Source organism: Haemaphysalis longicornis, unplaced genomic scaffold (assembly GCF_048455015.1).
Source record: "Haemaphysalis longicornis isolate Haplotype H1 unplaced genomic scaffold, Haemaphysalis longicornis Haplotype H1 scaffold_10, whole genome shotgun sequence".
In the NCBI taxonomy this organism is placed as follows: domain Eukaryota; kingdom Metazoa; phylum Arthropoda; class Arachnida; order Ixodida; family Ixodidae; genus Haemaphysalis; species Haemaphysalis longicornis.
In genome coordinates this window covers 150,642,173-150,665,421 of record NW_027526204.1, presented here as the reverse complement: position 1 = coordinate 150,665,421, position 23,249 = coordinate 150,642,173, and the positions used below count along the sequence as shown (strand labels likewise).

At 47.6% G+C, this 23,249-nt stretch overlaps 1 protein-coding gene across 2 annotated transcripts; it reads right to left on the bottom strand.

Annotated features, from left to right (window-relative positions):
- Positions 1–1,642: 1,642 nt before the first annotated feature.
- On the bottom strand, positions 1,643–20,550 carry LOC144159636 (uncharacterized). 2 transcript variants are annotated; one of them, XM_077691236.1, is made up of 8 exons: positions 20,443–20,550; positions 17,976–20,060; positions 15,842–15,966; positions 13,402–13,475; positions 11,083–11,531; positions 9,086–9,267; positions 8,209–8,249; positions 1,643–4,665 (listed from the first exon to the last, which is right to left on the bottom strand). In XM_077691236.1, exons 1-8 carry the CDS (start codon positions 20,496–20,498, stop codon positions 3,634–3,636), a joined length of 4,044 nt encoding a protein of 1,347 aa, XP_077547362.1. In that variant the 5' UTR covers positions 20,499–20,550; the 3' UTR covers positions 1,643–3,633. The 2 variants fall into 2 exon arrangements, with proteins under 2 accessions (XP_077547362.1, XP_077547363.1); XM_077691237.1 differs by lacking the exon at positions 8,209–8,249 and having other exon boundaries at positions 4,293–4,665.
- Between the last annotated feature and the right edge of the window lie 2,699 nt (positions 20,551–23,249).

Sequence of the window (23,249 nt, the reverse complement as noted above, 5' to 3'; positions counted from 1 at the left end):
TGCCTCCTACACCCGACGCTGAAGCCCTCGCCATCGCACATGCCATTACTACACATCGAAATCAGCCTTATCTCACCATCATTAGCGATTCACAGCAAGCCTGCTGCCTTTACCAGGCCGGTCTCGCCCCACAGCAAGCCTTACCCATGCTACGCTGCCTGCCTCCGGACATAGAAGTGACCATTGTCTGGACTCCTGGCCATGCAAGCCTGGTTGGGAATAAAGCGGCTCATGCCGCAGCACGCCATCTGCATTACCGGGCACTCCCAACTTCAAGGACCGAGAGCGGGAGCTACCCTCCCACCACTGAAGACAAGCTCCCTCCCTTTGATTCCACCTTCTGCTCCATATTGTCCCACTACAGACACACACGAAGAATATACCCCCTGCCCCACCCCTCCCTCCCAACACACCACGCCACCCTTTACTGCCGCTTGCAAACTGAAACCTTCTATAATCGCCCCTCCTACACCTATCTCGCCGTCCCTTTTCCCCTACAACTGCCCGCACCGTCACATATTACCACCTTGTTTTCGCTTGTCCTCACCACCCTAACCCCATCCCATCCTTCAACCCTAAGCAGTGGGAGGCTGAGCACATTGTGGTATGCACAATAAAAGTTTATTACGAGCTGCCCCCTTCGCCCACGGCAGCCCACGCAGCTGCGGATGATGCCCGCCTGCTGATACAGCGACATGTACGGGCCCAGCACCCGGACCCGAGGTTGGCCGCTGGAGAAGCCCCACCACCCGTCCAGGCCACACGGATGCCCAGACATCAACGCTCGGCTGTCCTGCGCCTATGCGTGGGGTGTGTGTGGATAGCCGAGCAAAAACACCGCCTAGCGCTCATCGATGACCTGTTGTGCCAGCACTGCCGGGCGGCTGTCCAGACCCTGCCACATCTGGTCCTGGAGTGCCCCCAGTTTGTGGCAGGGAGGACCGAATTGTTGGTCGCCTTCGGGGGAGGGGCTCGGCCCCTCGAAGAATTTCTGTGGCTGCCAGGCAGTGCCAGAGAGTGGGACGGAGTCCATGAGGCCCTGGGGTCCTACCTGGATGCCTCAGGACTCCTTCCAGCTCTCCGCTTTCTCCTCACATAAACTAAACGGTGTGTATGTGGGTGCTTTGTTTTTCTTTTTTGTCTTCGTGCTTTAGTGTTTACCTTGTATATATTGTACATATTGGTCCTGTTAGACCTGTATATTTGTATATATGTATCCTCTCCTTCTCTTTATCCCCCCTTTCCTGTACAACTGTTTTCCCCATTCCCCACACCCCGCACACCAGCAGGCGTTCCGGTGTCCACCCTTAGGCGAGACAAACTGCGCCTGCTGGTGGTCTTTCCTTTCCTTGTTTACAATAAATTCATTCATTCGTTCATTCCTCCCTTATAAATTGTAGGCTTACGTACAAGCTTGTATAAAGCGAAAATGGTGCAACAAAGCCACAAGGTTAAGGGGTGGCATGCATCCTGAAATGGCATGCCATTGTTACGATGCCATACTTCAATCTTTCAGCATCATTCGTTGAAGCACTTGCACTGATGTAATTTGCAACATGACCCAACTACATGACATTCAACCAGAATTGACTACGACAGAGATAATGCTGAATTGACAAAAATGCATCCAACCAATACAAGATTAAATTAAAAACCACACATGAAAGTTTATTAAAATGTAATCTTTGCCATAATTCTTACACCATTAAAGCTATACACCAGTTGATCAAGCACTGAATCAAACTATGCACTCAAAGAGCACTGAACCAAAAATTTTCAGAAGCGCCTGTAGGGCATTTCCGTAAGGGTACAAATTTACGTTACGTAGGCTGAGAGCATGGGTGGGACGGTAGTTTGCCTTCCACACGTGGCCCACAGTTTAGCCGACAGTTTTTTAAGACTCCGAAAATTCTGACTTTCTGGATACTCCAGACTTTCCCGAGAAACCGCCAGTTGTCCCAAAATTGTAATGGCTCACGGATTTTGCGGACTGCTCTTTTATTCAGACTATTTCGTTCCCCTCCACGTCCGAAAAACAGTCCGCTACTGTACTGGAAATCTCTGTTGCTTTCTCGGCAACTTTCAGCATATTTGAGATCAAGAATACCTATGAAACATGAATAACATCATAAGATAAAGAAGCCATGCAGACAAAATACAGGTTTGTTTTATCATAAAGATTTGGTGTTTTATAGTGCCCCCAGCGCATGCCCTACGGCAAGCGATGCTTTATTCACTGAGAAATCAGTTCAGGTAAAAATTTTTATTCTTCCACCAAATCGTGTGTTCCGCGACGTCTGTGATGACGCCATAAGAGCAGGTCTTCAAATGAACGTTAGTGTGGTGTTTACTCTGCAGCAGACTGCAGAAAATTTTTTTCACTGTTAGTTTTCCTTGATAGGCGCCACCAATTGGCGCAGGGCCGCTGTCTGACTTTGCTTTTTTTCTGACCATATTTGCGCCTGGCTTGTTTTTGTTACGGTAGGCAATAATCATTTTGTAAAACATGGGGTACGCTCGGCAAACAGGGTCACGTAAGACAATGTCACTTACGCCAATCGGCCAGTGTTGTGCGAGACCTCAGAACCATAGTGCATGCAGTACCAACAACGGTACACAGTGGTACTTCTATGTTTACGTGTACTTCCGTAACTTCCATTGCTTCACCCCGCTTGCAATAAAATGAATATGCATTACACTTAAGCCAAAATAGCTCGTTAGGAAAGTTTATGAGCCCTGCATAACTTGTGTTTGCTTTTGCCAGCCTCTGCCAATCGCACAGCTGTGCATATTACGTCATATGTTCTAGTGCGGGAAATGAGCTCATGAGTCGCATGCCCATTCCCTTTTTCCTAATTATATAGCTTATTTGAGTCAAGTTTCAGTTAAAAGTGGTGTCAGTATGAGTCGTTCACAGTCGACATGCCTGTTGCACATTAACCTCTGAAAAAAATGAAAACTAAAAAACATTGTGTTGTAAAAAAAAATTCTAAAACTGTCACGACCTCGTCCATTCATTTGGGTATGCAAAGCACTTCGAACAAGTTTTCTATCGTGTTTTATAAGTCGCCCAAGCTTGGTACAAGCGGAACAGAAAGAAAATTTAATAAATAAAAATGTTCTCAAAATATTACTTTGAAACTTTTATGGTGTTATCACAGAAGCATTTCCAGTTGTGCCAATTTTCATTAAAATCCACAAAGAAATAAAAAAGTTGATTTTGAAAGCCACGTCCCCCCTTAAAAGTGGTGTCAGTATGATTTGAATAAGGCAATCGTTCGAATGAACCAAACCTTTTTTTTTGTTTGCATGGTCCTTTAAGCCTCGATTCCATAGAAGAAACATTAGCCCGACTGGCTAAACAAACATACATAATCACAAGACATCATCACTGCCTCATCTGAAACCATCAACGACTACAAAACATAAATAACATCACAAAACATTGCTCAACTTTTGAATCGATAGGACAAGCATCTGATTGGCGAAACAAACGTGCACAACCACAGGACATCACTGTCTCATCTGAGGCCATCAATAGCTAGGAAGCATGAATAACATCACAAAGCTTGCCTTAAGCCTCGAATTGATTCGATAGAAGAACAATCCGTTTAGCAAAACAGACATGCATAATCACAATACATCACTTCCCTCTGGCATTGCATCAGAACGCTCCATCTGCTGCACGGCACAGCCGGATGGTTCCACGGTGTCCATTGGATAGCAACCTGAGACAACTGCTGTATTACCCTCCAAAGTTTCCAACAGGTCTCGGACATCGTTTTCATCTAGTGCTCCCTGAGATTCTGCAGCCGTGTCGCCTACAAGTCTGCCTACTGCAGCACTGTTGTCTGCAGGTCCCGCGAGTTCCCCAACCTGTGGTTCCCCCATCTGAAGTTGGGTTGTCTCCAGTTCTGTCGTCTCTAGCTCTGTTGGCTGCAGTTGGGCAGCTTGCATTTGCGTCGTTTGGAGTTCTGTTGTTCGAAGTTGTGCTGTCTGCAGTTCTGTTGTCTCCAGTTCTGCCGTCTCCATTTCTGTAGCCTGCAGTTCTAGCGTCTGCGGTTGGGTTGTCTCCAGTTGTGTTGTCTGTAGTTGGGTTGTCTGCACTTTGGTCTCTGCAGTTCTGTCGTCTGCAACAGCGGAGTATGCAGCACCGTTTTCTTCTGCCTGTCTTCCAGAAGGCTCCGTCGTCGCAGGCACCACTTCCGACTTTGCGCTGCCGTCTTCAGAAAGAGGTCCTCCAGACGACTCTGCCGGCTGTGATGCGTCGTCATCGTCTGCAGACGGACCATGTGACGGTTCCTCACAAGACGGAAAAGTCCAGCCTTCCAACGGCTTGACCGCACACCAGCTGGGGCTAGTGCAAGGGCTGTAGAACATCGGCGTCAGTTCACCAGAAAGGTTCACGGCCGGGGAACTAGGATCGTCAGTTTGCGTTGTGCCGTCCTGAAGATCCGGCTTCACGCACGACCCCTGCGCTTGGCAAAGCTCGTTTTGAATGGAAGGGCTTGCAGGGGGATGAGGACTGCCCCGCTGAGTTGTGCCACCCTGAATGGCCGTTCTGGTCAGCTCCATGCACGATGCGATTGCTTGGCGAAGCTCGTTCCGAAACTCGACCCGAAGTTGATCCGTTACCATTGCGACGACCAGCAGCAGTGCATCGACCTAGGCACAGAAGGGGTTGACGTTAGACAAAAGAAATTCAGCAGTTGTGGGAATCGTGGAGAACTGCGGCACACTGAAACCGGCCTGGCACTCCACTGGTTCGTCGGCGCCCCCCCTTTCCCCCCTCCCTCCCTCCCCCCCCTCCCTCCCCCCCCCGAGAGATTGCACCATCGGTCCATGCGGGGCATAGGCACGCAGGCGGCGCGGCGGTGGCAAATACCATGCATCTCAGGTGGGAACTGTTGTTTGTCGTGCGCGGTGAGTGCTGGCCTCTGGTTCGCGATCATGACCCGAACGGCGTGATTCGTGAACGCCGTCGAGCCTTGTGCTTGCATGCTTTGGGAGTTCCCAAATAAATGGCTGTGCTTCAGCACTACTGTCTACTTTCGGGAGCCCGCGTGGTTGACACGCCGGGAGCTAGCGTGGCCGGAGTGGGGTGCCATGAGGGATATCAGGGGGTTCTTAGAAGCAACCTAGCCAGTACTCCGGCGTAGGCCACCACGCTAGCTCCCGGCATGTCAACCACGCAGGCTCCCGAACTTACGGCAGCCCAGCGAGGTTCGCAAATACGAGAACACAGTAGACAGTGCTGAAGCACATCCGTTTATTTGGGAACTCCCAAAGCATGCGAGCACAAGGCTCGACGGCGTTCCTGAACCACGCCGTCCGGGTCGTGGTCGCGAACCAGAGGCAGGCACTCACCGCGTGCGCCAAACAACAGTTCCCACCTGAGACACATGGTATCCGCCACCGCCGTGCTGTTCCGCCGATGCAGCCCCGACTGGACCTCCGGTGAGACTCTCTCCGTCTTCCGTGCACACATGCTCACGCCGCCCGCATGCCTATGCCCCACATGGACCGGTGGTGCCATCCCTACGGGGGGGGGGGGGGGGGGGGCACTGACGAACCAGTGAAGTGCCAGACTGGTTTCAGCGCAACGTGTCTCTCCCGGAGTGTGCGCTGGCTCGGGATCGCGGGTCGCGGTTCTCCACGATTCCCACACAGTCGTTTCTTTGAAAGTAAGAAACAAAAGTGAAACAGAACTTTTCTTCGCTATGTTCTTTCCAAAACAGGATTTAAATGGTAACAAAAATGGCCAGCTTTTGTGAAGCGGGTCTGAAACATACTTTGCTCATAAGTGGAGCTGCTTGTGGCCTAATTTTCGCTGCTCCTATTAAGATTCTTTTTTTTTATTGTGGAAGTTGATGACCGCACTTTTCACTGCTCCTCATCCAATCTTTACAAAATATGCGAGGTGAGATAGAGGAACTGACGTGTATGATTGGAGCTACCAAAGTGAAGCTTTGTTTTTGCCAGAAAATATTTAACGCCGCAAGATGGGCCGAGGGCAACAATCGCATTCACAAGTCAGCAATCGCAAGCATAGGATGCTAGCTGCCACGGAAAGGTTTGGCACCGTGTACGTGCCAAGCTTATAACTCCAGAGCGTAACTCTGTTTGAAAATACTGGTAATCCCTATCGGTTCGCTCACTCAATGAATGGCATTTCTTTTATAAATCGGAACTTCAGAGCCCACACAGTTTGTTGCTGCTGCGAAATGTACTTCTCTCCCAAATTGAAGCAACTCTAGCTGACCAAATCATCCAGTGCTAGATCCCTTTGGTGACCAACACTCATGCGACGAGTGCACTGACAGAGTGCCCGTCCGATGCGACACACTGGATCAAAAAAAAAAAAAATTTTTTTTGATGAATCCCCTCTGCCCCCATTGACATAAAGCAAGACGCTGCCGAACGTTGCAATTTGTATCTCTCAAACCACTGCGGCTGGCTTTGCACTGCTCTTACAGAGCCACTCACTTGGTCTGATAAGTTTTATCGTGTGAAAGACTTCGGCAATTGATAGCAGCGCAAACTTATGGTGTCGATACACCTCGCTTCAACAAGCATGCCTTACAGTTGAAAAAAAATCAGCTCGAACACCCCCTCAGCTGCTGCAGAAATGTCGCACTGAAGCAACCTGGTGATACAAAAGGTGCAATACAAATGTTCGACTATTCCTTCACAGATTCAAGCTAGTAGCAGTAGCAGTGACAGCAGCAATAATAATAATATTATAATTATAATAAAACGCTAACAGCAAACTCTGTCACTATTGCAGAACGTCTGTTTTAAGCAACTTCCAATCCCTTGCCTACTGCACAGGCGCTCGCAAGTGACAATGCTTTGAATACCGCCGCCCATTCCCACCGCTTCATACGCCACCTACCGTATTTACATGATTGTAAGTCGACTCGAATGTAGGTCGAACCCGAAAAAATTGCATCTCAAAAAAAAAAAAAAAAAAAAAAAAAAAAAAAGAGCGCCGCCTAGAAAATCGTATCACAAAGAGAAGATCTTCCGTCAACCCACATGGCGGCTCTACCATCAATGATCGACGCTCCCACAAAAGCCATGCGCTCGCGGTGTGCGCGGTATATGTTCAAAAAGAAAAGCTTTTGTATAAGCACCCGGAATAACCATGCGCTTTGGGTAGAGCTGGTAGAACACATTTGCTGCGAGATGACAACCATCGAAGCAACTGGCAGCGGCCAGTGCCGCGCGATACCAAAACAAACAACATGGAGGCTGACGGAAGCGACTAACCTACCACCATCACGTTAGGAAGTGTACAGAACAATGTGATACGATTTGGGCTACGTTAGCGCGGCGCACTGAATCAAGGGATTCGCTAATACTAATTTTGTTTATCAGAGACGAATAAAACGCTTCTTGACGCGTTTTTGCACGCAATTCGTGCGCGTCGGCGTTGCGCGAGCGACTTTTTCACGCCCGCGTTGACGATTCCGCACGCACGTCAGCTTCTACTGCTTTTAAGTTCTACCAGTTCTACCTCGGTATGACGCGTGACGAGCGCGGCTGCGGGAGGAGCCTGACAGCAGTTTGATAGCACTCGAGACAGCCGGCTGGCGCCGCCGGAGAGGTTTAGGCTTACCACGGTGGTGGATATTTGATTGGCGCTTTCCCTAGCGGCGCGGATAATGCTTTATAGTGTCGTTTTCGACCACATTATCAGCTCCTTTCTTGCACGAACATCTTCGTTTGTGCCTTCAGTGATATCTTAGGGAGCGGTTAGCAGCGGTCGCTGGAGCTACAGTGAACTAGAATGTATTCTAGTTCACTATACTGGAGCTACGCGCACCTCTTCGCGGCTGGTGACGGACGCCGCCATGTTGCCGCCGCCGATCGCGTAGCGCGCAGCATGTGGGTGGTATTCGCGGCAGTGTCGGCGCGGCGCATTTTCGCGAGCAGAAAACGCCCCATGCGGTTCACACTTTAGACCATAACCATGGGAACGAGGGTGCAAAGCTGTCCCCACCTCGTAGCACCCCCGATTTCTCTCGTTTCTCTTGCCGTTACTAGCGGTAGACGGTTCGACTTATATACTAAGTCGACCCCCCAACATTGGATTGTCAAATTTGAAAAAAAGGGTCGACCTACAATCATGTAAATATGGTATGCGATGTAAGGCGGTATGCGATGAGGTGGTATGTAATGAGGTATGCGAAACACGGCCCTTACAGTTTCCGCCGGTAATCTCGAACGAGCAGCATCAACTGCTTCTGCAAAGATATGCACGTAAAAAGTACCGTGTTAGGACGAGTCACTGGTGAATGAGTTGATCACACGCGCGTGACGCAGAAATACAGTGTAACCTCATTACAATGGATCTGCTTGCAACAGATATTGAGGTCAACATACTGATTTGAGATCTTTGGTTCGTATGCCCACGTGTGCCATTGATTAAACTTTGTTTATTGCAGATTCTGTTACAACTTACACTCGGAAATAACAGACTAATTTAAAGGATTAGCAAGTCCATTTTTGAGCCTTTACAGTGAACTTTTCGAAGTACAGACAATTTTTGCGGGCAGTCATGCACTTGCAGAAGGCGCAAGTGCGACGTCTTGCAATCGAGTGATAGGATTTAAAATTGAACCATGTTAGTGCAACAGATCAGATGTTTTTATACATGAAACACACCATAATAGTATTGGTGAGTATTGGAGAGAATGCCATACTACAGAAGCGCAGCAATTGTAAGAAGACTCACGCGCGTGATTTTGTGACCTGCTTCATGGCATGGCAGGAGGATGAAACCGCCGAAAAACTGAAGTTTTCCTGAAGGTCCGTTGGCATTAAATATTCACCTGCTTCAGCTGTGACTGAATCTTGAGAAATGACTGGCATAATTTTATGTACTGTTCCTTTTTTTTTAGCAGCTCCAAAGTCCAAAGTCGTGTCATAACAGACCCCACCCACGATTCCATCAAAGCCTGCAGTAACATTATCTGGATTGTTCATACTTCTTTAACAGCATACTGATATCGCGATCACTGCCAGGGCCTGTTGTAATGAGGTTATACCGTAGAGAGATCAAGTACGGCCTTAGTCTAACCTGAGACAGTAAGAGGTGTCGCAACCGCCTGCGCAGCCTGTTTGCAGCCCGCCTCGTCCGAAGAAGTTATGGTGATGCTGCTGCTGATGCGGTCGTTCTTCCCAGACTCCAGCTTCCTGGTTGAATCCAGCTCCACAAGCGGTGCCTGGTTGTCCTCCGGTACGCCATCCCGCTTCTGTTCCCTGTTACGAAAAGCAGAGTGCACCGTTACGTAACAGCCCTCGCGTCTCCATTGAAAGACCTCGATTCACTTCTTTCTACGCCGGCTCAGATTTTTTTTTCTTCTCACCGCTGCATTTCAGTCTTACTATCGGTGAGTTGGCCTTGCATTCTTTCACTGCCTTGCTCAACGTACTGTTCTACAGTGGCAATGTGCAACTACGAAATACCCGATGAGGGGTTGTGAAGGCAGCTTCTCTAAATTAAAATAACAGGCAAAACGCGTTGCTGCGGCTTGCACTAGTGCAAGGCTGCAGAAACGGCAGAGCTTGGGGTCAACCTAGCTTCTATCGGTTTTGCAAGGTTTTGAGATGTTCTTGCCAGACTAGGCAAAGTGCTGACGGGTGGGGCCAAGTTTATACCCGGACTTTACAAGGCTGTTCCGGTCGGTCCCCCACACTCACAGCAAATCCCAGAGGGGAACGAGCTAGATAGACCCCTGGCTCGGCTGTTTCTCCAGCCTGGCACCACTAGTTTGCAAGCTGTGCCATTTTTTTTTTGCATTTTAGTAGCCTAAGAAAGACTATCACCTTTAAAATGGTATAGTAAGGGGTGCGCGTACGCATATGCCCCTTGGGCCCATACTCGAACAGGTGTGAAAGCCGGCTTCACTGCTATAGCACCCTATCTGCGGTGGTGCACACTTTACAGTGGGTGCAATTTTTTTTCTGGGTATTCTTTTTTGTTGCTAACGCCATCGGACCAAGCTGAAGCTTAAAATTTTTCCCGTTTTCCATGGATCTACACATGTCAAAGATGACGCGGTTAATGAAAACCTGAGTGAACAGGACAAAGAGCAAGAACGAAAACTAAAATGTACAACTTGATTCTTTGTTTCCCCGGAGTTGCAACGGATACAACAAAATTCACAAAAATGGACCTTACGTGTTTCTATGACATTTTCAAACGTGCTCCATTTTGCAAGACAGCTTGAGGGAACAGGCCAGAACCGCTTGATAAATCCACAGAGGTCGTTTACAGAAACAGTGTCTTTAACCCTTTTTTTGACCCTGATTTTTTTTTTCAAGCAAAACAGTGTTTTCTGTTTCTCTAAATTTTAGGGTCCCATAAGCCCACAAACGAAAAATAGACCTTGAAGCAAAAGCAATAACACATTTATTAATAAGGCAATCAATTAAGACATCTGGCAATTAAAAATTTTGTGTGGAGCAATGACACCACTTTTGCACAATTTTCCTAAACCGTATGACTACATGAACCTACAAACAACAATTCAGGTTCGTACCGCACGTATTTATAGATTTACAAGCTTGGGAATAAAACAGAGACTGCCATTTTTTTCAGCCTCAGTGTCGTAATTTCCACTTCACCGGAGCTTCTTTTTTGTAGCGAGTCGCTCGGCTAAAATGAAACAACAGTGATACTTATCGCAATAGGCATCATTGAAGGACAATTCCCCAAAAAAACTAGAAGTTTTGGTTCCGTTCTCTATGAGCTAGAGGAACTACAATGTGATGACGTGGTTAATGAAAACCTGAGTGAACAGGACAAAAGAGCAAGAACAAAAACTAAAATGTACAACTTGATCTTTCGTTTCCCTGGAGTTGCAACGGATACAACAAAACTCCCCAAAAAATTGACCTTGTGTGTTTCTATGACATTTTCAAACGTGCTCCATTTTGCGAGACAACTTGAGGGAACAGGCCAGAACCGCTCGATAAATCCACAGAGGTCGTTTACTGAAACAGCGTCCTTAATGTCTGGATTCTGTGTCGTACGGCCCTACCTCCCTCGCGCACAAGGGGGGAGGGACTTACACCTGCGAGCTGAGGTCGTCGAAGGAGGCCACCACCCCGTCACACGGCTCGGCAATGTCCAGCTTCCTGGCAAACTCGTCCGGTGCCAGCCTGCCCGCGACCTTCCTCGGCTTCCTGCCCCGCCAGACGAGGTCGCAATGCACGACCTTCTTGCCGCTGCTGCCCGCGCTGCTGCCCACCATGTAGTCAAGCGTGACCTCGTCGCCCTTGGCCAGCTCCTCGTTCAGGTCCTCCAAGACGACCTCCCCATCCTGGTAGAAGCAGCCGCTGGTGAACTCTACCTCCAGCGATGATCCGCCCTCCTGGACCTCGGCCCAGGCCACAGACTCGAGGGCTCGCACGATGGTCCCCTTGGCGCCTTCGTAGATGAACACAGAGGGCTCCGATCCCTCCTCATGCGGACTTTCCTGCCTCGGAGGTGTGCGCTCGCCTCCATCACCAGCAACCACCTGGGCATTGTAGGTGGGCATTCAATTTTCTCGGACAAGAGGATCCAACGAGGCATCAATGCCTGACTTCCAATCCACCACAACGCAGAAGTGCTTTAAGGTTGGAAACCACGAACTACCCTATAGCTCTCCTATTGCACGCGTACATTTATGCACATTTTATCGTTGCCGCTTCACTACATTCTATACCGACTCATATCGCTTATCTATAAAGTTTCAATCGTAATAAGTGTTACAGTTTAGGCGGCTGTTGGCGCATTTAAACCACCCTACTCCTCTGTTGCGCTTTTCCTTTCGTCTTCGTCTGCCGGCCACGACGCCCGAGGGTACCGGCCACCTCCTACCACCAGCTACGCTCGCCACAATGTTTTTCCGTCGAAACAAAGAGCAAAACTAAAGTTGAATCGTCACCTCAGTCTTTGACAGCTTCACTTTTGCTGGCTCAGAGAAGGAAACGCAACTCCAAATAGGGCACTGCTACAGAAAACAGATGGAGACGCAGGTTTCACGAGCAGCGTTTGCAGTTCAAAGTGTTCCCTCTTGAAAATTTGCTTTTCGCCCGAACTTAGAGGTGCAAACTAGTCACGCTGAATTGTCATTCGTTGTACTCCGTCTCAACCAATGCTAGCTACGTAAGTACCACGCAGTCTCACAAGTCGTAGCGCAACCAAACACTTGCATGCTATTGCAGGAATGTAAAAAGGGCAAGATGAAGGGAGCAGCAAGCATGGGCGAAGAAAGTGCAAGACATACACGGTAGCTCTTCTTTTTACAGCAATGCACAGGGAGTAGATAAGAGTACGTACATGCGATAGCGAGACAGGAGTATGTTGAGACGACGGTGCACTTAAGCTAGGTACAAAGAAAAAAATGCTTCACTAAAATTTGGTGAGCGAGTACAAGGCTTGCAGTATCACAATGTCATTGCAGCTTCAGCCCAGCTGTATGGGACTTCCTCATTACGGGTTCAAGTAATCAGCTAATTTTTCCCAAACTTCATCTTTCTACATATGCAACCTCCAATGCTGAGAATCAGATTCTCCAACCACGTGGGTACAAGTAGAATGCTCCACAGCTAGAAGACGACAATGTCCACTTGGCCCACACACAGAAAAGTTCACACACAAAAAAAGTGTTAAGAATGGGAGGAAAGGACAAGGAAAACGACAAAAACAGATGCCGTTCCTCGTCCTTTCATCACGTTCCTAGCTTCGTTTTAGGTAAGCATGAACTAGCCCTGCTTCACACCTCAGTATAGGAAAGCTGCCTGGCACACAACATGTTTAGAAAATCAACACTTTGGGACCGCTCTTCCAACAGTATGCTATGGGCACAGAAACATCCCAGAAGTGCCAAGAAACTTGTAAATCAGGACAGAACACTCACCACCTACAAACCACGTGTGTCAAATACTAGCAGTGCGAGGTCCCAACCATGAGATGAAGTACTCCTCGCTTACTGCCCGTACATGGTACTTCACCGGCAAGCCTCTGACTGGGCTTGACGGTCCGTTGGCAGAATGCCACTGCTTTGTGTGGTTATTTGAGCACCTACCTATCCACATAACAAACGCAGCGTGGTCACCCCCACTTAATCACTCTATCCCTGTTGACAGGCCGTTCACGTCACCAGAACACCGTCTCATCTGCGACTCGGCCAGACTGGCCGAGCGCTAAGGAATTGTGCTGCCTTTTTTTTTTTCTCTACAGTGGTTTCTCATGCCTGAAGGTTAGCAGTGAAGAGCAGTCGTTGGTGGGTGCAGAGGGACCAACAAACTGGTGGAAAGAGGAGCAACACCGCTCCAGCCATGCAGCATTAAGACAGGGAGAGCTCTGGCAACGTGACACAAGGGACGAGCTTTCGAGCTTACGTTTGCATGGCGCACAACTGATTCGGCCGGCGAAATGGCAGCTCCTGGAAGGCGCTCGCCAAGAGCAGCTGCAGCTGTATGGACAGTTCACATGGTGTCAAAGAAAACTTCGCTCCTTCCCCCTCTTCTAACTACCCCTCCACCAACCTTCGGGCAAGATGAGTTTTTGGCCTCTATGTGCGAGATGACATGCCACAGCAAATCGTATTTTATTAGGATGGCCTTTTGTTTTCCTTGATGAGTAACACAAATATGAAAAAAAAAAAAGCCCGCAATGCTCTTTCTGCACTCACAGGTAGACAAGCAAAACTACTGCAAGAACAAGAAACACAGAATTAATCTGCGTGATGATGCTAAAAGTTTGAGACCAATCCGCAACAGTACATTAACTCTTTCGCTACTGCGGGAAATTGACCGATTTTTAAGAGTCTAAGAAAACATTTTTCTGCTAAACATATTGGTTAGGCACTAACTGCAGCAACACAAAATGCAGATGATTTAACGCCCTTTCTAACAACACCAGTTTTTAAAATGTTTTCATACATAATGGTTGCAAAAAAACAAAAAAAATCAAAATAAAATTTTGTCAAGTTGTCGAAGAAAATGATAAAAAAGGAGTTGTGTAAACAAACCAATTGTAATGAAAAAATATATATTTTAGGGGAAAGCATTTCAAAAACACGTCATTGAGAAAATGTCAACTTGCGCGGAACAGTTTGTCAGATATATATATATAAAAAAAAATGTTAGCACACGTGGTGCTTATGCCATGCGGTGAAGCCCAACCTCCATTCCAAAATGCGTAATTTTGGGTGGGTCCCTGGAATAAATCTGGTGGTTTCACATTACCAGAGGCACCAATTTGTCCACACGTGACACAAAAACACCTTGTCAATGATTGAGCATGCGACAAAGAAAAATCTGCATAGAGTTGAAAACGGAACTCCGTGGTTGATGCTTGTTGACATTCACTGTCAGTTATCTCTCAAAACACAAACTTGTGGTTCATTATCCTCTTCCGACTCGCTATTTGTAGCATTGCTTGCAGGAATGAGGTGTGATGCGCTAGAATCATGCCCCGCAAACTTTGGCCGATTAGCTGTTGCACGATAAGAGTTCAACACTACGAACCTCCTGCATTGCAGCGCCACCTAACATTTTTTTAAATGAAACAATACCAAACCTGTTTGAGAGTCCGCCTGAATAGATAGTTCTACTAAAGAGCAACACTAGCCCACCGGAGCTATGCAAACGAAACTGGGCGGCAAATATCTGGCCGTGAGTAAGGCCGGTTTGAAGCACTCTCCTCATCGGAACTGATATCTGGCGACTGAATGTTATCTTTTGACTTGCATCGGAAGTTATCGCAGAGATAGGGTTAGGGTGGAGTGAGATCAGGAGCAGCACGCTTTTTTCGAGAATGAGTAACGGACGCTAAAGGCATCACGACAGATTGGCTTGAAGTTGGGTAACTGTGTAGTTGTGCAAGATGTGAATTTCGTGATGCAGAAACGAAACCGAAACTGTTGTAAACTGTTTGTGATTGGTCCTGTGGTAAGTAGAACTACATGACTTGGAACAACATGCACAAAGGCAACAAAACTGCTGAAAATCATAAAGTAACTTTGTAAACAGGCAGTGCTTGATATTTTTAGCTGATTTCAGGGATTATTACTGTCAGACTACAAACCTGACAATTGAAAATCATCTGATTCCCCATTCGTGCCTTGATAATGAAAACCAAATGCTGATGCAGAGTAATTACGAGCAGCATGCCACCTTCTTTGGTAAAAGTGATGCACAGTGACCACGCCCCTTTTCCACACCCAGGGGCTGCAAACGCGTGTCAAAACTCACATTTTCGTTGTGAAAATGAAAATAAAACTGATTTTGCAAGGGTTTCTTCTGACCTAACTCCAAATAGCTGTACTTGCTCCAGAAATGCCTAGACACTATGAAAAGAGGCTCCCAAAGTATCGTTCAAAGTGAACGATTTTGGATAGGTGCGGTGAAGAAAGAGTTCAATGAAACAGGTGTTTGTTGCTACCCTAGATGAAATCTGCTCTGCTTACCAACTTCCAATACAGCATACAACAGCTGAAACTGAAGGGGAAAAAAAGTCTACACCTCCAGCCCCTCAACGGCAATTACACAGCAGTACAAAAATGCCCTTGCACCAAACCTTTTATGGTCACTGAGGCGAAAATTGATCCGCTTTAAATGAGGCCGTAATTTATGTGTCTTGGGTCGGTAAAATTCTGCTCCGATTTTTCTTCCAATGATGCAAAATTGAAGTGAGTGTATTGAGAAACTTACAACTGTCACCCTTAAATTAGGACAAAAACAGGAAAGACAATACAAAGTCACAGGGAGTGTAACAAGAATTTCAGGAATCTTCTCAATTTCCCACCGGAACGCATTTCCACAAACTAAGACTTACTCAGCTGTTGTCCGGCCGCATTTATCATCACCGTGCCTGACGCTTCCAATAGTTCGGTAGTGCTCAAGAGTGGCTTGCACGTTCCGTCTTGTGTCACACCGGAACAGACCTTGGGTGGATCAGGCCTGCACAAATAAGACAGGGGTGCACTTAGCAGTCGATCGTTTTCTACTCAAGTGGTAAATAAAGCTAAACTGTGAAGAGATGTTAAGGTACGAGGCCAAGTGCTGAGGATTTTTTTTTAAAAGTAAACATGCAGATTTTTGGTCTACATCATAAATCACACTTTTTTAGACCCACGAAAGCTTTATAAAGAATGTCCTATTTTTGTTTATATTTTTTATTCGAAAATTGTATTATATGTGGGTCTCACGCGAACACTCATAAGTCTAATTCAACTCCATGAAAACACACAATTTTTGTTATGGGCATAGAGGAGGCTTTGGCCTGTGCAATGAACCAAAAGTAATGAGATTGGATGAATCCTTGAGGCATAGTGATAAAACAACCAAAACGCTGAACGTTTCAATTGTGCGTGTCTTGGTGTAAAGGGTGGCCCTACCAAAACTTGAGGCTCGATTTTATTTCCTGAGGTTCATTGCACAACCAACAATGTGAGGAAGAACTGTACCAAGTTTTTTTCACTAAAAAAATCTTTATCAGGAAAAAAAGGTATGAATGTTTGCGTGTGGAGAAATCGCCAAAAAATAGGTTCCGAGAAAATCAACAAAAAAGATTTCAGGCAAGAGCAGCGCTTATATAAGATGATCAGGAGAGTTAAAATTCCACACATTTGTAGCTACTTCCTTCTTGGGTCTTGCTCGTGTGGCACCTCGCCTTTTTTTTTTCTAGCTGGCTTTGCAGTATCAGTTCTCTGACGGGACGCCCTTGCGGGGCTGTTGACTGATTATTCGTTTTCGGTATTTGTTTTTTCGTTTTGTGAGTCTTCGCACTCTAAACTTCCCCATACTTTGACTGATAATAAACTTCCCCATATTTTGGCTGCCAGTAAAAAAAAGTAAGCGACAGAGAGTAAGCACATATCCACCAAACAATCTGAAGCTCCTTTGACGTGCACACGAAGGCTCCAGATTGTAAACAACACGTGCGAAACATCGCACATCTGCCTGGTGAGAAGTTTGATTTTAATTTATAAATAAAGCGATGAAAACACTATTAGGGCATTATTACATTTTTGTACGTTATACAGTTGTTAAATAACAAGCTAAGAACTCCAAACCAGGGCATTTTTGTGTTGCACACAAAACTGGCAGTTTCAAGTTTTGGTTTCGCAGATGCCTAGTGGGTTTACATTCTTTATGTATCTTTTGAAAGAAACTGCGTAGGAAGAAACTTTTCTCAGCAAAATGATGCCCAAAAAAGTACACATCTAACAACTGGGAAAACAAAAAATCGACATTTTGAAAAAAATTTGCAATTTTGACTTGGCCTCACATCACACCTTTAAGAACTTGTGGTTCTGAAGTCAGTGTTAGGCCCTCCTCGGAGTTTTCAGCAAACGTCCCTGGCTTTCAACCTTAGATCCAAATTGAAGGGTACAACAGAGATCACAAGACATTTGGAGCAGCAATTTGTGGAATGAAACAATAGCAGTTTACAACAAACCAACAGCAAGAAGTAAGTGTGAGTTTTTGTTTTTTGGCGCTCGAACCTGACATCCCCGGCTCTGTTCAGAGCCAAAGGCCTTTACCCCTGCCCTGCCAATACCAAACAGGACTGAGATGTCCAGCCCATTCAGCTGCCAAAGTGCATCCATCAAAGTCAACGTTGGCGGGACTTCCAGCAACAGCAGCGAGAACACAACTCGACAAGAGGCAAAGTAGAGACCGCTTTGTCCGTCCACTCGCAACCTTTCACTCCAAAAAGCCCCATTTACTACCACCTTCAACTGATGTGTGTGTAAATAACAAAGGTAAGTGGAAACCATGACCGATACAAAAATGTTGGCAGCCTTTACATTCAGTCAAAAGTACCCATACCAATGAACTAAGGCTCAGCTCAGTGCACAAGACAGGTAGCCCCTGCAACCCAACCAATCAAAATGTGATCTGCCTGTTAAGCACGTGTTCTAAAAAGAACAGCAATAAATGATAAAATGCACTCTGCCACTTACAGTAGCTGCTCTGTTGCTCTCGGCGTATTGCTCTGTGACGGTGCTGGGTTGTTCAGCCGTTCGGCAAAGTCTTCAGGGCTTAGCTGCAGCACGCCCGAAGGCTTCTGTCCTTGCCAGACAAGGTCGCAGTGCACTTCTTCCTTCCCTTGGCTAGCACCGACCATGTAGTCGAGGCTGACCGTATCTCCTTTCTTGAGTGCCTTGTCCAAGTTGTACATGTGGGCTGTGCCGTCCTTGTAGAAAGAGGTGAACTGGAGTTCCCGCGACTTGCCAGACTCTTGGACGCTGCAGGTTGCGATACGTTGCTGAACGTCGGTGACGATTCCTTTGCTACCTGGACAAATTGTGACGGACAGCTGAGATTCGCTGGGCGGCGCTGCCAAACTTAGGCATGAAGCATCAGCGCTGCCGTGGCTTGCTCCCTCGGTGATACGCTGGCCTGAAAGCTCTTCCGCATGCACTGTTTCGGCAAGAATGCTGTTGAAAATGTTTTCACTGTGGCTGACGTGCAATTTGGCAGGTCTGTCTCCGGTCCACACAAGCGTTGCCACCCACAAGTCCTCGCGAGCTTTGACAGCGTCGATGTATACGTCCACAACTGATTTGAACGTGGAGCCCTCGCAAAGTTCCTCAAAAGACTTGACTTGCTTGCCGTTGCAGTACACGACGTCAATGACGACATGCACGAAAATGTCCTCGTCTAGCCAAGAGGCTAGGCCGGTCCTTTCGGTCACGCGCACAAAAGCGGCCTTGACACCTGACAGCTTTCGGCGGGCTGTCCAGGGCATGTGGGCTTCAAGGTCCGACGGCTCTTGGCTCCCACCCGCTGCGCCTTCTCTGGGGTCCTCCCAGTCTGGGCAGCCGACAGGGTAATCCTCAGTTTCAACGTCGGAGAAGTCTCGCGAACTGCAACCGTTCAAAAGTTCTTCAATGTCTTCATCTTCAGACATGAAGACCTCGTCGCCACTGTCCTTTTCCTCATCGCTGGCGGCACCGTCTTCCGGAAGACCGCGCCACACCCTAGTCGCCTTCCACTTCACCCACTTGGTATGGTTTGTGTCAGGGACCGCGTCAAACCTCACTCTGTCCCCGACTGTGAATATGTCGGCCAGGTTTCTGCTACTTTTCGCCACCGTTTTGTCCACAACACTGCCATGAAAGAAGGAGCAACTTCTCTTCTTGGGTCCAAATGTGATGAAGCCGTAGCCTGGCTTCACCGTGTGTATAACACCCGGCTGGTTGTACAAATGATCTTCGTCACTCTCTGGCTCTACCTTCGGTGGCTTTGGCTGGGGAGCTGGTTTGACGACCACCGGTTTGACTCGGCGTACATGTGTGGCTTTGAACGGTGCCTGGTGCCCAGACGTTCGGGTTGCATCCAGAACAACGATGTCACCAATTGCTACACCGGCAGACTGCAGATTACTGTAGCGGCCATCTTCAAACTGGCTGGCGTTAAAGTAAACGCTGGTCTTTATGGGCTTCTCCACTTCAATGAAGCCATATGCAGTCAAGTTCCTGTATACCTTGCCGCTGACATTGCGAAGTTCGGTAAGATTCTCTTCTGGTGCCACTTCTTTCTTTGCTGGCGCCTTTGGCCGTATGAACACGCGGTCGCTACTGTCGATCACGAACGCCTCTGAGTGCTTTTCTATGAAGCTCTTGATGGCGGAATCATTAGCACAGTGCCTCTTACGAACTGCCTTAGGGAGGGGGTCCAGGTAGCCGGGCAGCTCGCTTAGCTTTATCCCCTGGTTGGTTTCAAGGCATTTCTGCAGATGAGACAGCAAGACGCCACTAGTGACGTCTTTGGCTACGGCTGGCCGTACGAACACGCCGTCGTCCTTGTCGATCTCGAACACCTCGGGATGCCTCTGCATAAAATTGCGAATGGCGCCCTCGTTGGCCCCGTACTCTGCGCGCGCATTCGCCGGTAGCTGGCCCATGTGGCCCGGCAACTGGCTAACCTTTATGCCAGGCTTACGTTCAACGCGTGCTTGCAGATACGATAACATGATGGAACTCGTCATCGCTGTGCCGGGAGGGATTTCGGACAGTAGGACGCCCGCGCGATAGTCTAGATTCCTGCAAGCAGTGAAAAAGAAAGAAGAGCGGGGAGTATTGCTCACAATTATGGTCGCACACAATGGTTCACGCACGGTGACAAAACTTCATGTCGCCCTGCGCCATTCTACCAACGAGTAGGCACTCAAAGTGAAATAACTGAGACCTTGAATGCTAAACGCTTTCGCGGACATTCCTGAGGCAAGTCTGACAGCGTTAGGATGTGCTTTATAAAGTTCTGTTACGCCCCTCGACATTGTTTGTTTTTGACATGAAGATAAACGCCAGAGTGCGGATGAGCTAAGAGAAAAACTCCAAATTGTAACATGCTAGCTCGTAAACTGTGTAACACAGGAGCACGTCGATAAAAAAGAAACAGGTAAACTGTCGTATTTCGCCTCACCTTCCTAAAGTTTCGATGTCCCACGGCCTAGGCAAATTGAGCCCACCGCGCCACATGCCGCGCCATTACTCCATGCATAATAGATGTACAGGCGAAGAAATAACAATGAAGTAATTATGATGCTGATGATGATTAAAAGCTTCTCCTTTGAATCGGGGTGATGGCGTGCGCCATCTAGCCTATCTTAGTAGTTTGAAATTATATTTTGTCCCTCGACTCCGATTTCTTTTTAGTTCTGCCCTGCCGCTACCCCTGGCTGGGCTGTTATTTTATCGACTTCCCTGCTTTTTTTCCACCAATACTGTAGCCGCTGCTTAGTAATACCTACTGCTGAGCAGTTGCCTCAAGAAGTAGGACTTTTCCCCCAATTCTATCCGGCTGAATCTTTTAGATGCAGAGCATCTGATTCACTCGCCTTGTCCTTCCGGCGTCGTCGTCGTTGTCGTCGTCGGCGTTGCCCGCCCCTCCCCCATTCTCCTCGCCGCGCCAGCTGCGCTCTCCGCCGCTCACCCCCTCTCCTCTCCGATAGCGAACACTCTTTCGCGAGGAGCACTGGATTGGATTGGATTGGCTTGGATTAAAGTGGATTGTGTTGGATTGTGTTGCGTCATAGCCGCGGCACGTTGCGTCATAACCGCGGCAGACGCGCTGGGGCCGGCGCATGTGCAGTATACTCTCTCTTCCGCGGTGTCCTCTCCTTCGGGCGCGCTGCGCATATAACCGGTGTGCCGTTCTCCGGCGAAGCAATATCCACGCTTGGCTCAAACACCTAGAGTCCACGCCGCTTTACAAGTACGCCAACGTCGTCATCTACTGGGACCGGCTTACGCAGTCCCCTCAACGTTATGCGCGCTATAAAACGCGGTCCCTTCGCCGCTCCGCCTATGCGTCGCATCTATACACAGGGGTTCCCGCGAGGGGAGGTGGGAGTTTTTGGCATCCTATTACTATGTGGTCGATTGTTTCTTTATCCCTGCCACATACAACACATGTCTCACAAGGTAAATATAAATGGTAGCGAAGGCTCGGGCAAAAAGCGGTTCAGAACCTATTGCCAGCGACATCAGCATGGGGGCTTATGGGAGTGGCGATTGAAGCGCGACTAGGTGAGGAGGGAACAAACACTAGTAACAAAAAACCAAGTTTTGTTCAACAATAAAACAACATTAATATTTTACGAACAATATTTATTTCTGAATCACATTTATTTAGGCACAATGTGTAAATAATTTATGAAAATGCTGTTCATTCTCAAAAACCTTTTTTGTAGCGCCCTCTGAAGAATGGCACATGTCATTGCTCTGTGATGCAGTCCTTGTAGTGTTCGGAAAGGCGCTCCTAAAGTTCGTCTGCTAGGAAACGCCCCTCGCGTGTTTTGGTGGTGCGCATTTGCATTCGTTTTTCCATGTCAATTTGGTGTGCACTTAATTTTTGCTGTGCGTGGAGTTGCGAGGTGCGTTGTATCGTCGGTGGACACGTTTAGTACCGTGCCCGGCGAACACGGTAAACTACGGGACGATGCTGCCAACGGTTGGAGCGGAGCGCTTTCCTCGGTACCTACGGAAACGGTGTGCCGTACAAGGTTGCAACAGCAACTCCCGTACACCTGGCGTTTTACTGCACCATTTTCCTCTCATTTCCACAGGTAACGCGAAACTATAGTACTGTTAATACGTGCACGGGGGTTGTGTAAGGGTAAGTGGTGGTGCTTCGAAAAAAAAAATGGGTCTAAAGCTTTGTTATGTCACAGTTATCTCTTGATTTCACCTTAGGCTGGCTCGGAGCAAGTGGTGTCAATTACTCTAGGACTTCTCAGCGTAGTACCAATCGAATTTAAACGAGTCGCTTTAATTGTCTATCTCAGTGTTTTCTCTATTGCATTACAATGCTTGTAGTGCTCATTGCTTCCCGCACTTGTATGCGCAAGCATTATTTCCATCGCAGTACTGTGTGGTGCTGCTCCGTGCTGCGCTGCTGCCAGATCTTTCCTGCAATGTACTTTTACATACTGCCATCGCTTTCGTTTGCATTGATCCATTTTTCCTCTTTTTACTTATCTGTTGCGACACTTGCCTAATAATGCAACCAGGAAATTGCAGGCGTGAATGCTGAGTGAACGTCTGTAGAAACACTTGTCTACTTGATAAGACGCCGGGACAGCTGCGGTGTGCTGGCTGCACTTTCGTGAATCGGCATTCCTGAGGCCCGGTTTTCTGCGTCAAGATGCAGTGCCTATAGTTCTTTTCTCTTGTTTCGAAGTAGTTCTGCTGCTGACGCTTTCATTGCTCATAATGCTATGTGTTACGGGTAAAGTCAATTTTTTCATCGCGTAAGGAAAGTCATAATGCATGTAGTGCCCACGAACATTTCGTGCTGATTTTGTGCAGTGTGGTAAATTTGTTTTATGTTTATCCTGTAATAAAATTCAAATGTCTTGATTATAGCATGACTATGCGTTATTTCTTCTCTTAGAACAGAAGTCCACAAACTGAGCAAGCATTATATAACCTTGATCTATACTTAACGCACGCACGCAACCTGCGTATATGTGCGACGCAATTAAACCCAGCAGTGGCGTTGGTAGAAACTGGTATCGGGGTGAGGAGTGGGCACGTTTTTTATATGAAAGGGGGGCCGGGGAGAGTGGTAAAGTGTCATTTTGTGCTCTGTATCCCAAGGCAGAAAAAAAAAAATGTCGGGAAGGGGGGGGGGGGGGTAAGTTTGCCACCCACTGGAATCAAAATAAACAACTGATTGCTTTTTTACAGCAGTGGAAGGCACAGAATTAAGGTTGAGCGAAGATGCAA

Bases quoted from the DNA above. Each gene is read 5' to 3' on its own strand.
- LOC144159636 (XM_077691236.1), bottom strand. From the start codon at position 20,498: ATGTGGCGCGGTGGGCTCAATTTGCCTAGGCCGTGGGACATCGAAACT. The intron at 9,268-11,082 runs GTAAGTCCCTCC...TTTTCGTAACAG, and splicing joins GACGACCTCAGCTCGCAGGT to GGAACAGAAGCGGGATGGCG. The intron at 4,666-8,208 runs GTAAGGGCCGTG...TTCTGTGCCTAG, and splicing joins CGAGATTACCGGCGGAAACT to GTCGATGCACTGCTGCTGGT.